A 15,139-nucleotide genomic window follows, 5' to 3' on the forward strand; every position below is an offset into this window, starting at 1 on the left:
ATTGTGTTAATACAGATTTGATTTATTAGATTCAGTTTCCAATTCTTCCTTCGGGATAACATTTAACCGTATTATTTTGCTCGGTTAACATTTCTAAAACTCAATCTAAAATTTTATCTTTTATTTTCTTATTTATTTTTGGACTGGCTCGATAAAAGGTTTTAGCCAAACCAATTAATTCATTCTGGTTATTTCCTACCAATATTCCACAGTTCTTTATTCATTGTTTTAACTGCATAAGTTGACTGGACACAGTTGTACCCAAAGCATACAATAAAAGTAAAAATAATTCGGTCGAAATTCCTACTGACTTTAAAAGGACGACTAATATTATTGCCCCTTTTTATTAAACAAACTTGTATTGACATAAGGCACGGAGGGAAAAAAATTAACCTGCTAAATTTGAGCTCTCTATCTCGTCAGAAAGCAGTAGAAATTTCAATTTAAAAACAAAAGCGCGTCAATAGCAAGCGAGGCATTTTGAACGAATCATTAATTATAACAATAACAAATAACTTGAAAAATATATTAAACCATAACATAAACATTCATTATTCTATTACCAAACAAAACAAACGGGGAAGTATCGGTAAAAAAAGAGGGTAATAAACGTTTAACTATTTCCGAGATAAATACTTATATTTCACACTCACGTATTCCCGAAAGTTCAAATCGACTAAGGATTAGTTATAAGTATCATCAATCTTGAGTCTAGACAAGATTTGGCCCTTAATAGGAGAATATTCCTTTGATGATGATTATCCATCCAGTGTCAGTCAAAATTTCAGAAATCCTTTCACCCACGCAAAAATTAATGGGCGTTGAACGAAATTTTGTTTAATACGGTTGAAATAGGCGGAATACATGTGTCAACAAAAAAGGCAGGGTATTATGATGCATGATGCCCGTTTCAATATCCAATGAAGACCTCTCTTAAGAGGAAGAAACAATAAAGTGAAAACATGAGGTGCATTTAACATCTACTTAAACATCTTTATTCTCATTTGCTAAATGAAAACCCTCGTTTTTACTTCTTTTGTAAATATAGGTTTGCTATTAATACTCCTTTTAAGATAATGTGGTTAGAAGCGAGCATGCTAAAAAAGAACATTTTAATCGTTATGAAAGTTTTAGTAATTACATCAGAAATAAATAGTTTCTTTATTTTTCGAGTTATTTAACATGGAAAATAGAGATAAATTTAAAGTTCTCGAGCAGTATATGTCCTTAGGTTTCACTTAAAAAAAATTTCATGTGTTTCTTTTACTTGCAAAATGTTTCGGAACGAAAAACTTTAAATCATAAAAACACGATTCCCAGTAGATTAACGAAATCAAATATCACTGACTACGGTCAGTGAGATGGTAGGTGCCCACTTTGATCAGATTGCGTAGGAACCGAGGGTACAAGTTATCGGTCCTCGTTTAACTGTTCTATCGTAAAGTGCTTGACTTCGCGTGCAGGTCCTCAGGTTACCAAAGCGAGTGAGATATTGACTCTGCAGGGGATCAACTGGGATGGCGTGTCTTCGAATTATCCTTAAAGATGTTTCCCAGACCGTCGCCAATAGCTAATTGTACCTAGATTCAAATCCCAGCGATGGCTGGTCGATTCGATTATAGTACTGTCGTAAAATATCCTTAGTGGTAAGCGGATGGGTTAGAGTCTCCTTGCCGTCAAGCAACAGCAGGAGGATTTCGTGTTTTTCCTATCCATGGAAAGCAAATGAGGGTTAGTTCCATCAAAAAAAATCCTCCACGAAGGCAAATTTTCCCCAATACTTTATTCAGGAGTTCCCTTGTTTTCTGGATTGGGTTCAAAACTACAAGGCTACGGAGTTGAACATTGGTAGTCGTGAACTCAAAAATTGTGTCGACTGTTCAACAGCAGTTATAAAATAAAATAAAATAGCTAGTTGCGCTGCTCTTGAGTGACGTAAATAAACTGAAACAACAACTAAAAAAATAATTACNTAAAAGAATGAACGCAAAACGCAAAAGGAAAAATGGTTCTCCAGTGCTGACTTCTCTTTTCGACCCCACGCCAACCATTACTGTTATCCACATTTTTCAAAGCAACGCCTTTCATTCGTTTCTTTTTTTATTTTCTGAAATTATTAGCAGATGGCCGCACGAACATTCAAATCTTAGGAGGTTAAAAACTTCCTATTGACTACTAATAGTTAAGGAAGTTTGTGGGAAGCATAATGCCCTTATGAAGGGTTAAAAAATGACCTAATTGCAAACTGTTGCTAATTACTATTACTAACCTGTAATGATCTGGGAATTCGATGTCACAGGCGTAACACCTGAGATGAGACAATTCATCCCCATCTTCCTGTTTTGGGATGAGAGGAGGAGGGATGATTCCAGAATTCTCTGATCCATCTTCTTTTTGATACTCTTTTCTTTCATCGGAACCTACAACATTCAATGAATATTTATTTATATAAGCTGTATAGGCAAATTAATAAATAATAGTTAGCAATTTGTTAGTTAGCAATTAATTGGACCTACATTAGTTAGGAATTTATTTATATAGGCTGTCATATAGGTCTACTGATGAAGACCTACAATAGTTAAAAATTTATTTACTTAAACTGCTATATAGGCCTATTAATGAAGACCGACACTAGTTAGCAATTTCTTTACTTGGGCTGTTACATGGGTCTATTAATGAAGACCGATAATAATCATTAATAGAAGACCAAGAGGGAAACTGATTTCTTAACTTAAAATACCATCTTTTTTTGCTAAATTTAAAGTCTACCTCTGTAATGGTTTTCGATTGAAGAATTGATTTAAAGAGTTTAGATTTGATCGAAATTCAATGATGTGAATTCGAGTTTTAACAGTAATTGGTTTTTATTGTTTTAGTTCATTGCTTTCAGATTGTTAATCAAAATATGTATCCATTTAGTTCAGTTTTACTTCGTTTGATTATTTCGTTCTTTTTATTTATTTTCAGAAAAACTTATTAAACTATGAACCATAATCCTCTAAATTTGTAGCGACCATGGTATTCGATTGAAAAATGTTTCTTTTCAAGTTGAACCACAGTTTCGAAGATCACGTTTAGGTTCACTTTGTGTTCACGTTCAAGTGGGTGTTTTCAAGTTGAACAACAGCTTCGTTGTTCACGTTTAAGTTCACGTTGGTGCTCAAGTTCAAGTTGGTGTTTTAAAGTTGAAACAAAGCATACGATACTATGATTCAACTTAGTATTATATTCAGATTACGACAAATTCAGGAGATATTATGGATTTTTATTACACATCTTAATTTCAAATATTTATAATCTTAATATGGCTAAAATTTCCAACAAAGAACCAAAGAAGAAGAGCAAAACGAGTAATTAAAGTAATCGGAATAAAAGGAATCTTTTCTTTTGTATTGTAGTTTCTCCGAATCAGAGATTCCTATTAAATTTGTAATTAGTGTTCAAATTATTGTTCTAAATATACAGTGATATTTTCATTATAATCTTTCGAATCAATCAATTTAAATTTGTCATATTAAGTAAGGTGGTTTTGTAACAAAGAATCGAAACAATTATTATTCGAATCATTTGATTTAAATCAAGTAGAGTCAACATATTTAAATTAATAGATTGGCCATTTTCAAATTAGATGAAATCAATGTATATTCTAAATTTAAATCAATGAATAAATCAAAATTAAGTTTAAATCAATATATTATAATTATTAACGCAAGCAATGTGCTTTCATTTAATGAATTCATTTTACGTATACACTTATTTTTTTGGATTTTTAATTTGTGATAAATTTTCAAAGAAAAAACGTGTTCTCGACATTTTCAAAAATTAACTTTTAATCGAAAATATACCGTAAAAACATCCATAAATTATTTACTCTTTTTAAAACCAATTTATTTAAGAATCTAGAACAATAAATATAAATAGACAGCATATCCTTCACTCGAAGAAACGTCACTGAAAATATTTTTACATTTATATCGTCGTATAATAATAAAAACGCTGTTTTATTTACCACCGTATAATTTTTTAAAAAACATCGAACTAAGCATACGACAAAATATGAAATAAAGTATTCTTTTAGGGTTTCTTTTGAAATTAGAGTTGAGGCGTATGTTCGTAATCTACTTAAAAAAGAATTAATCTCCATTCATTAGTCAGTTGTAACAAATCGCTAAAAGGACAATTAGCTCACTTGTCATTTTTGACTCCTTTTTCATGCTTCTAGTTATCTATATTTTGTCGCTCTAAGCGGTTGCACGGAAGAATTCGCTATTTGATATGCAGGAAGAAAGAGATGGCTTTTAAATTGCGCTTACGGGTAAATGTCTCTTAAATTAAATAATGATCGGAAAATCAAACCATTTTATGTCAATTTCGTGATCAGAATTCAAGCTGTGAACTATTATTAGAATATAATTTTTAAGAAAAATTTTCACAAGTGGAATTTTTAAACTGAATTATTTTATCTTCTAGATCAGCCTTTTCACTTTAGATCATACATTCTTGAAGACGAGTAGTTGTTACTGTGAATGATTAAAATTTGTGGTTGACTTCCACCGGTGAATGTCGACAATCACGTAGTTGCTTTGGTAAATGTCCGAAATATATACTAGGTCTAGTTAAGTGCCACTGCCAGGTAGGCATTTGTCCGGTATACCCTACATTGATGGTTTTTTTTTAGGTTCAGTGCCACTGCCCGGTGTACATTTGCCTAGTATACCCTCCACTGATGTTTTTTTCAAAGTTAAGTGCCCGTACTCAGTATGCATTTAACCAGTGCTCCGAATACTGATCTTTCTCCTAATCTATCGTCAGCAGATATTAAAATATCGAATAAATATAATATCGACGAATAAATTAATATCAAATCGGATACAACAAATGTTTCGGACATTCACCGAAGTGACTATGTGATTGTTGACATTCACTGGTGAAAGTTCACATTCTCTTGATTTTGGTCAATCACGGTAACAGAGTCATAAAATATACAAAATATACTAACTATAGATGGGTAATTATGTGCCTTTAAGGCCATTTTTTAAATAATCTATTGTGAAAATGTTTTTGGAATTGCGATTCATTTAGATCAAAATTAATTTAATTTTTAAGATAATATTTTTTTGGTGGGAATGTAGACAAAATTTTCAAAAAAATGTTTCTTACTGTAATGACTTTTCCATAAACTTGAACATCCGTACTTACAAATAACCGCATTTATAAATATTTTATAAATATTGTGTTCTTAACTACAAGCAAAAGCGATGAGAAATGATTAAAAGAATGAACGCAAAACGCAAAAGGAAAAATGGTTCTCCAGTGCTGACTTCTCTTTTCGACCCCACGCCAACCATTACTGTTATCCACATTTTTCAAAGCAACGCCTTTCATTCGTTTCTTTTTTTATTTTCTGAAATTATTAGCAGATGGCCGCACGAACATTCAAATCTTAGGAGGTTAAAAACTTCCTATTGACTACTAATAGTTAAGGAAGTTTGTGGGAAGCATAATGCCCTTATGAAGGGTTAAAAAATGACCTAATTGCAAACTGTTGCTAATTACTATTACTAACCTGTAATGATCTGGGAATTCGATGTCACAGGCGTAACACCTGAGATGAGACAATTCATCCCCATCTTCCTGTTTTGGGATGAGAGGAGGAGGGATGATTCCAGAATTCTCTGATCCATCTTCTTTTTGATACTCTTTTCTTTCATCGGAACCTACAACATTCAATGAATATTTATTTATATAAGCTGTATAGGCAAATTAATAAATAATAGTTAGCAATTTGTTAGTTAGCAATTAATTGGACCTACATTAGTTAGGAATTTATTTATATAGGCTGTCATATAGGTCTACTGATGAAGACCTACAATAGTTAAAAATTTATTTACTTAAACTGCTATATAGGCCTATTAATGAAGACCGACACTAGTTAGCAATTTCTTTACTTGGGCTGTTACATGGGTCTATTAATGAAGACCGATAATAATCATTAATAGAAGACCAAGAGGGAAACTGATTTCTTAACTTAAAATACCATCTTTTTTTGCTAAATTTAAAGTCTACCTCTCAAAATATCAAGATTGCTCTTGAGTACGTGAAAATCCGATCATTCGATCCACAATTATGGAAGTGTTCCGTTTTTATTTTTCCACTGTGCACTTTTCTAGTTTTCCTTTACCCTTAATACGCAACAACTTTAAATGAACCACATAAATTGCTAAAATTATTGCAAATTTTTCCCCCAACATCCGACTTTTGTTACAAATCATCTGCATGCCGATCATTGGGAGACCAAAGCACTGTATCATTACTGTAATTTCTTTTCCTATTACCATCACTCACCACCCTCCCCCTCTTCATCATCCCTCTTCAATGCAAACACAAACCGTTACATATCCTATTGATTGTCAGAAGGGCGTTCAAAAAGTCTCATTTTTTGGATAATAATGTAACGGTGGTGCAACACGCGCCTATTTGAGGGGAGGGGGAGGAAGAACACGCTGCTGTTTTAGCAGACCGGTAGTGTTACCCCTCACTTTTACAGATTATTATTACTGTCTGTCCACCAGATGAAGTAGATAGATAAAGAACAAATCCCTATTTCAGTATCACCTGCAATAACACCCACGACTGTGATTTAATTCCCTTGAAAATCGCGGAAATATAGGGATTTTTTTTAAAAAATTCGAATGAGGATTATTTAAGCACTCATTTTTTTAAAATAGTTGCTTTATTAAAGTAGAGATTTCTTTAAAATTCAATCGGGAATTATTTAAGAACTTATTTGCTTATATTTAAAATGCTTGCTTTATTAACGTGGAGATATTTTTTGCAATTCAATTGGGAATTATTTAAGTATCTATTTGCTTTTATTTAATACAATTGTTCTATTAACGCAGATATATTTTAATTCAAACAGGAAATATTTAGGCACTTATTTTGTTTAAAATAATTGCTTTATTAACGTAAATATTTTTTCAATTCAATCGGGAATTATCAAAGCACTTCTAGATTTGAAATAACTGCTTTATTAACGTGGAAAATCTTTACTTAAAATGGGAACTGTTTATGTTTAACACAATTGTTCTATCACTTTTTGTGATACTAACATGAAGTTAATTTCAACTTGAAATTATTAATATAAACGTAATAATATTAAAATAATGAGTTTGTAGCTTTTATAATATTAGCGCAAGGAATTTTTAATCAAAATGGTAATTATTTAAATTTTAATCGCTTTGTATCTGAAATAGCCATCATAACTTCAGACATTAAATTTACATATATATTTTAATATAATGAAGTACGCGTAAATAGTTATGCTAATATTTTGTATAAATGTAGTTGTAGTATTTAATTAGCTCTTTAATGCAAAATATTCAAGAAAATTAGTTGCGTACAAATTTTAATCAGCATTATTATTTTTAAAATTTATGTAAGTTACATCATAAAATTCGAATGAGTTTAAATATAAATTAAGTTACGTAGTTTATGTGAATGACAGTTATGTGATCTACAGATTAAGTTATAAATTATACTAAATTTTTTTTTTCGTTTTATACATAACTTTATTTAAAATTAACGTTATTTTACTTCATAATTCAATAATAAGATTGTAATTCAATACCACATATTTAAAAAATATATATATATTAATCAATTTGTACAGTAAATACGTTGAAAAATTAAAAATGAGTTGATCAAATTTACTTATTCTGTCCATTTTAAATAAATAAATTACGCTTTTTGTAAGAAATAGAAAATTGTTTAAGTATATTCGTTCAAAATTAATGAAAACAAGGTTAGAAACTTCGCAATTAACTGGAAATAGTGTTTAATTAATTTTTTATGTAAAATACGAAGTAATAAGGCAAACTAGAAATATAGAAATTAAAGTAACATTTCATTTTATTTGTATTACTAAAAAAAAATTTAAAAAAATCGAATATTTAGTAAAACTTTCGGTACTCATAAATCCCTTTTTGAAAGGAAAAGTTGAGAAAAGAATCCCTAACAGAAGCATCACGTTCTGACTTTTCCCTCATCAGGTGTGTTGTTATACTAGTGACTCTCTCCGCATCACTTCATCACGAAACGGTAGCAGAGAATGAATATGGCAACAAAAGTAATGATCATTCTAATCCCCCGGTTCGATCCTTTTGACTCACTAGCACCTTATCTGTATTTAACAAAACAGAGAGTGTGCCACAGTTGGCGATGAAGCTCTGTGGATGATTAAGAATTAAAAAGCTCTCAGAGGGATTTTAACGAACAAAAATAAATATCTTATTTTGCGTAACAGTTAAATTGAATTAAAAGAAACAACCTGAAATTAAAATTAAAGTATAAATTAGAAATTTTGGATAAAAGAAAGTGAATGCAAATTTGATATTTTTTTTTTATTTTTAACATGGTTTTTCGATGCACTTTCGCCAAGGAAAATTAAAAAATCCTTAGTTTTAGAGCTTTACACTTGAAGCAAAGCTATAATTTTAAACTATTCGTGTCATTTTGCCTTGAAGAATTATTTGGGCTTTAGAATGGACAAATAACTTAAATATTTTAAAAGTTATAAAACTTCTTTAAAAAATCGCCAATTTTTCGGTTATGGAACCCTTAAATGATCGACTTTCTTTCAGCGGAACCCCGAGACTTAGAAGAAATTTCAATAGCAAATTTGAAAAATACTAATCTATTAAAGACCTTAACTTATTTTGAAAATATTTAATGAATTTAATGAAGAAAGAAATTTTTTCATCGTGTAGTTTCAACAACACTAGTCTTAAAACTGGATTTTATGGCATACAGTTGAATTTACAGGCCTGAAGTGATATCTGGTCATTTAATTTTATTCCATTGTAAGCATAAACTCAAAATGAAGGAGTTGAACTGCTGTTCTGGTTTAAATAATGCGAAAATAAGCGTTATCAGATTAATATTAAATTAGTGATAAAAATTAATTTGATGCAGATTTTATTACAATATAATAATATTTATTGCAATATTATAATTTATTGTAATAAAATTTGCAATAAATATAATAATATTTATGACAATAAATTATATTTTATTAGGGTTTTGTAATTAATAATGTTCTAACTCTCGGAACCCCTGTGACTTTTTCACGAAATCCAAAGGCTCTGCGGAACTGGTGTAGAGAGATCTGAACTAGTCTAAAACGGGCTTAAAACAAAGTTAATAATGGTACACAAATGATCTGTTTGTACCAATGGATCATAGACCGGGAAAGCCTTGTTGGTAGGACACTGGGTCCATGTTTAAGAGGTCATTGGTTCGATCCGAAGACTCTCCATGTAGTAAATGGTGACTGATAAGGTGACGAATGGAATGGTGACGTTAAATCTGTCGAGTCTCAAAGTCTTCCATGTTCCCATAACAAATCATACCTCTGGGGGTACTGATCCTGGAGTTTCCTTGTCTTCTGGATAGGTTCAGAAGTACAAGGATACGGAGTTGAACATAAAGTAGTTGTAAACCCAAAATTGGGTCGGCTGTTCAACGACGGTTATAAAATATAAAATGATAAATACCATTTTAACTTTATTTATGAATGCTTGGTTATTAACTGTGGTCTAAATATATATTTGGGAATTTAAAATATCTATTGATGGGTCATTTGTTACATCAAAACAAATGGCGAACAACTTTAATTACATTTGCACATTGGCGTTCATTCAAATTTGAAGAAAAAAAAAGGAAATCACAGATAACCCTACAAAAGTATCTCCAGGTGGGAATTGCCAATCGAAAAGGTCAACATCGGTTTCCAGGTCTTCCAAACAGAACTCTCTCTTCAGGTATCAACCAAATTGACCATGTCACGCCGCAGTGAAGACACCTGACCGTTTTATCCGCCCCCACAATCGGAACTATGTTTGTCATCCGCAATGGGTAAGGGGGTGCGCATTAGACGTGAAAGAGCAGTTGCCGACTTCCCATTGGATTGCGTGATCTTCTCCAACTGGGCAGGTAATAAGGTAGAGATTCTGGAATGGATGGTAGGGACCGGCAGATGTTGGGGCATAGTGGGAAGTACAATTTTATTGTTACACATAGACTTTTTTTTTCCCCCTGACGTATTAGGGTTCGTCACCATTTGGCTGAATGCTTGTCATCGCAGTCACCAGGTGCTGAGATTCACATCGCTTGACGTCACTCAGCGCGAGCGCGGTATTGATTTTCAAATTTGAATAATGTTAGATGATGTGGGTGAAAATAAAGGTTGAAAAGTTTATTACGTGCACAGAATGGTAATCTAATTGTGAAAATATTAATAAAAGAATAATATATCATAATGTGATCAAGAAATCAATAACCAAGATATTGCTTATTTTCTATTGACATTTTCTCCCTTTTATTTATTTACTTACAACTGACAGTGAACTGTCGAACCCTTTTTGGCATTTCGGCTATCAATGTTCTATTCCAAAGCATTATAACTTTGAACCAAACCCAGAAAACAAAGATCAAGCGTTGGGACGAAATTGCCAACATTGAGAACTTTTTGATGTTACTTATCCACATCAGCGTTTCATGAGGAAAACCACTTAAAACCTGACAGGGTTAGCTAGGAGGCAAGGGGTTTCAAAATGATCCACCTTTTACTAAGGGTATTGTGGTTGAGATGCGATTCTCTAATCTAGCGGCTTTTTACAACCCGTTCTCCCATTTGGCATTTTTTTTTAAATAAAGAAAAACCAAGATATTTTTATTTATTTTTTTATGTTCAAGAAACAAGTTTTAAAAGAAAGAAAGCCTTCATTATAATTGCGATAAAATACAGCCAACTGGAAAATCTCCAAAAAAGACAACGAGTCGTTAAAAGCCGTTGGGTTGTACACTGAAGAGCCAAAAAAACTGGTATACCTGCCTAATATCGTGTAGGGCCCCCGCGAGCACGCAGAAGTGCCGCAACACGACGTGGCATGGATTCGATCAATGTGTGAAGTAGTGCTGGAGATAATTGACACCATGAATCCTGCAGGGCTGTCCATAAACCAGTGGGAGTAAGAGGGGGTGGGGACATCTTCTGAGCATCACCTTGCAAGGCATTCCAAATATGCTCAATAATGTTCATGTCTGGGAGTGGATCCAAGAGCACTCTTCTGAATTTAGACACTTCCGCTGGCCACCAAAATCCCCAGACATGAACATTATTAAACACATTTGGGATGTCTTGCAACGATATGTTCAGAAGATATTCCCACCCCCTCTTACTCCCACTGGTTTATGGACAGCACTACTTCACACATTGATCGAATTCATGCCACGTCGTGTTGCAGCACTTCTGCGTGCTCGCGGGGGCCCTACACGATATTAGGCAGGTATACCAGTTTTTTTGGCTCTTCAGTGTAAATGGGTGACCGTGATTGTGTCGATTAGCCATTGCTGGGAATCGAATTTGGGGCACCTCGTTGGACCCTATGCCCTACTAAGCCACTGCGGCTCTCTTAACATTTCTGGAGTTGGGTATTACACTTTCTTAAGTCGAGAAAATATCAAAAAAAATTTCGAATGCAATTTCCGTACATTTCTAAGAAAAATCTAATCAATTTTGAATCCTAATATAGATCAAATCGTACTACTACGTAAATTTGCTACAATCTTAATAAAAGAAAATATGTTTTCATTCAATTTGAATAATATTATTGATCAGGACTTACTTACGCGATTCAAAATGATGTCATATTAAGGTTGCAGCAATTTTTTTTTAATGGCGGGCACTTGGAGCTATTGTCCATTGGCCACAGAAAGTGCCAGAACTGCTAATTCTCTTTTCGTTACCCAGTGGGCACCTGTGGCGAAGCCACGGCGGTGGAACAGCGTCGCCCACGTCACACTACCACAACCCGTTTATAGGGCGAGTCACATTCACACACAAAGGAGAAAGGACATAGAACACAGATAGAGGGAAAGAAACATCCATGCCTTGCCCGGGATTCGAACCCAGAACCTTTCTGATGCAAGGACAGTTCCCTGCCCCCTACACAGACTGGTCGGCGGTTGCAGCAAATTTGAACGAATTATCTCACTCAAATTCAAAATTTTCAGAAATTTTTTACGGCATATTTCTAATACGTTTTTGAAATCTGTTGTTATGTACTTATAAAAGCTATAGCATCCGTAGCAGCAATGTTAGTATTCGTTACATCCCTGAACTTAAGAAACGTATTTTCTTAAAACTTAGATGAAATTTCACAGGTTTAGATGCTCAATAGTTCAAGCATTTTTTTTCTTTTAAATATTCGAAATAAAATTTCCGTAAAATGTATCATGAAAAATAATTTGAAATAGCACTATAGGCAACATATGGTATTAATAAATCAAATATATAAAGAATGGCATTGATTGATGTGTTTTAATTGTTCTGAGTTCATTATAATTAATTTCGTTGCAAGATTTCTATCAAAAATAATTTTGTCTCACGGTTGACTTCTTTAAACTAATGGAACTGTTTTTGAAACCAAAAGGACCAATTAAGGGACAGTTAACTTCACACATCCAATTTTATCCTGAAATTCAACAAAGTTGAAAATAAATACTTTTATTTTACATAGATGGTTAAAGTTATACGAAGTTATTTTTAATATTGAATAACATAAAATCGATATCGGTCAGCAACTTTCGGAAATATTCACGATAAAAATCACCTTCGTCATCTGAAGTATCAGTGTGAGATGTTTTTCTAAGAAATTAAAATCAGCTTTCAACTTTCTAAGATATTTTGCATGAAATGAAAATCTGTCAACAATTATTTGATATGCTTGTTTTGGGAATTAAAATCAGTATACAACTTTCTAAGATATTCATGCAAGAAATCAAAATCCGCTTACAACATTCCGAGATATTTGTGCCAGAAATCAAAATCAGCTTGCAACTGAGATATATTTGTGAAAGAAATCGAAATAAACTTGCAACTTTCTGAGATATTTGTGCAAGAAATCAAAATCAGCACACAACATTCTGAGATACTTGCTCAGAAATGAAAATAAGTGTACAACTTTTATAGATATTTCTATCAGAAATCCGCCTTTTGACATAATTAGCATTAGCAGCTCGAACAAAAAAAGATAGATGGTATGAAGACCCTAGATAAATTCTAAATAACGTTACTTCAATATTTTTCTGCCTGCGAAATTAATTTCAGAGAACCTACATCAAATTATTAATCACTTATGATAGTAAAATTACACTACAAAAGTAAAAAGAGTTTTATCTCCTCATCCCATCTACCGACCAATAGATTGAGATTCCATTCTTAAACATATCATCTTCCAGAAAAATTATTTAACTCCAAGATAAAAACAATCGAAAATGCATTTAATACACCTCATCATTACTCTTTTAAAAAAAGAAGTTGGCGAAATTTTTTATTCTCTCATCAATCTCATTTGGCGAAATACAGAAAGCATTCAATTTCAATAATTACATTTCTTGAAAGATTCCTGTAATCATAGAGCTGTAAGCTAGGATAAAGAATGCTGTTAAAGATGACGCTTTGTTTGATGTACCCTCATGGAAGCACCCTCAGAGGTTTAATTTTCTCACCTGTTTTCGTGTAATCACGGCGATGAATAAAGATCGAGAGATAAGATCGAAAAGTTATATTGAATCTTTTATTTTTATTTTTATGTGTGTCTTGAAATGAGAAATACTTACGTGTTTTGATCGCACATAATTGTGTGAAAACTCTTTAGTTGGAATGGAAGATAGATAGCCGTAAATTGTATCGTATATTTATGAGTACTTTGTCATATTTTGTAATAATTTAATTGTATTTGGTTGGATGGAATTTTTCGTCGTGTGAATCGAAAAAGGCGTTCGTTAAATCAGATGGGAACATTAGATGCTTTGCGAAGGTTTCAAATTACAATTTTAAAATTTCATTTCAAAAGGCATATATTCTTTGTAATTTTTTTTTATACTCTTCTGCAACATTTGTAGAGGAATTATAAATTTGTATTCTACTCAAAAGTAGAATACATATATTCTATAACATTAATACAATATTTTATAGATATATTTTTTTTAAATTTCCTACTTTATAGGATTGTTTGAGTGTTGTTTATTATTTAAAATAAAACTTAACTTTAAAAATAAAATTAATTTCAAAAAATGTGTTTCCTAAACATTCTTAAGCTTACTATTTATAAAATTTGTTAAAGAAAACACAAACTGTAGAAATTTTTTAAACAAGAAAATATTAAATATAATATTTAAATTCATTTTTAAATAAAACAATTTTTAAAGAATAAAGTTAAAAAGTAATTAAAATATAAGATAAAACTCATACAGAACGCTTTTAAAAAATAGCTTAAATTTCAGATTAATAAAACTACAGTTAAGATCTAAAAACAGAACAAAAGTTGGTTTTTTAACGTTTTTATCTAATTCGTAAAACAACGTTGCGGAAAAAAAAGGTTTTTACTAAGGAAACAAAATAAAAATGTTTTGTTATTTAATTTTTTTAAAAAAAAGGATTAAAAGCTAAGTGTTTTATTTGCCCGTTGCAATTATTTAAAAAATACTCAAATAAAATAAAATCTGAAATAGTTTTGATTTTTAAATCAGAGGAAGCAGAATAAAAAGAATGAATGTAAACAACAATTTATTAAGTAAATATTAAACAAACAAAAAACAATTTATTGTTGAAAAATTAAAAATGTAAGCTTCCAACACCCACTTCTGTTTATAAATGTGACTTATCAAACAAATAACAACCTACTCACACAATATAGGTAATAACCTATTCAATACTCAAATCATGTTTATGTTCTATATAAGTCTACACGAACTGCTTAAAACATTAATTTCCAGTCCTGCTCTATGAATTTACCTTTCAAATTAAAAAGCAAAATAAAGTAACATGATTTTGTTTCCACTTTATTAATGGAATTTATATTCATAAATCAAAGATTTAAAAAGAATATGCGGATATTCCTTTGACATACCATGGTTATATCATTTGTCATAATAACAAATCATCAATAACATTCAGTCGTAAGGGCATTAAGCTAAAATATCTCGACTGATGTGAAACTTGTACAACTATTGATACAGAAAATGAAGAATTATCAGTATCGTCGATGAAGGAGAAATCAAGTTTTGAGGAAGA

At 31.6% G+C, this 15,139-nt stretch overlaps 1 protein-coding gene across 2 annotated transcripts in view; it reads right to left on the minus strand.

The window, feature by feature from the left end:
- Window positions 1-15,139, minus strand: part of LOC107436282 (histone-lysine N-methyltransferase MECOM) — a 237,929-nt gene that overhangs the window by 38,686 nt on the left and 184,104 nt on the right. For both annotated transcript variants that reach the window (XM_016047922.3, XM_016047923.3), the window contains exon 5: window positions 5,567-5,717. In XM_016047922.3, the coding sequence (XP_015903408.3) occupies window positions 5,567-5,717 (151 nt within the window). The remainder of the gene's footprint in view (window positions 1-5,566; window positions 5,718-15,139) is intronic.

This window comes from Parasteatoda tepidariorum, chromosome 7 (genome assembly GCF_043381705.1).
Source record: "Parasteatoda tepidariorum isolate YZ-2023 chromosome 7, CAS_Ptep_4.0, whole genome shotgun sequence".
NCBI lineage: Eukaryota > Metazoa > Arthropoda > Arachnida > Araneae > Theridiidae > Parasteatoda > Parasteatoda tepidariorum.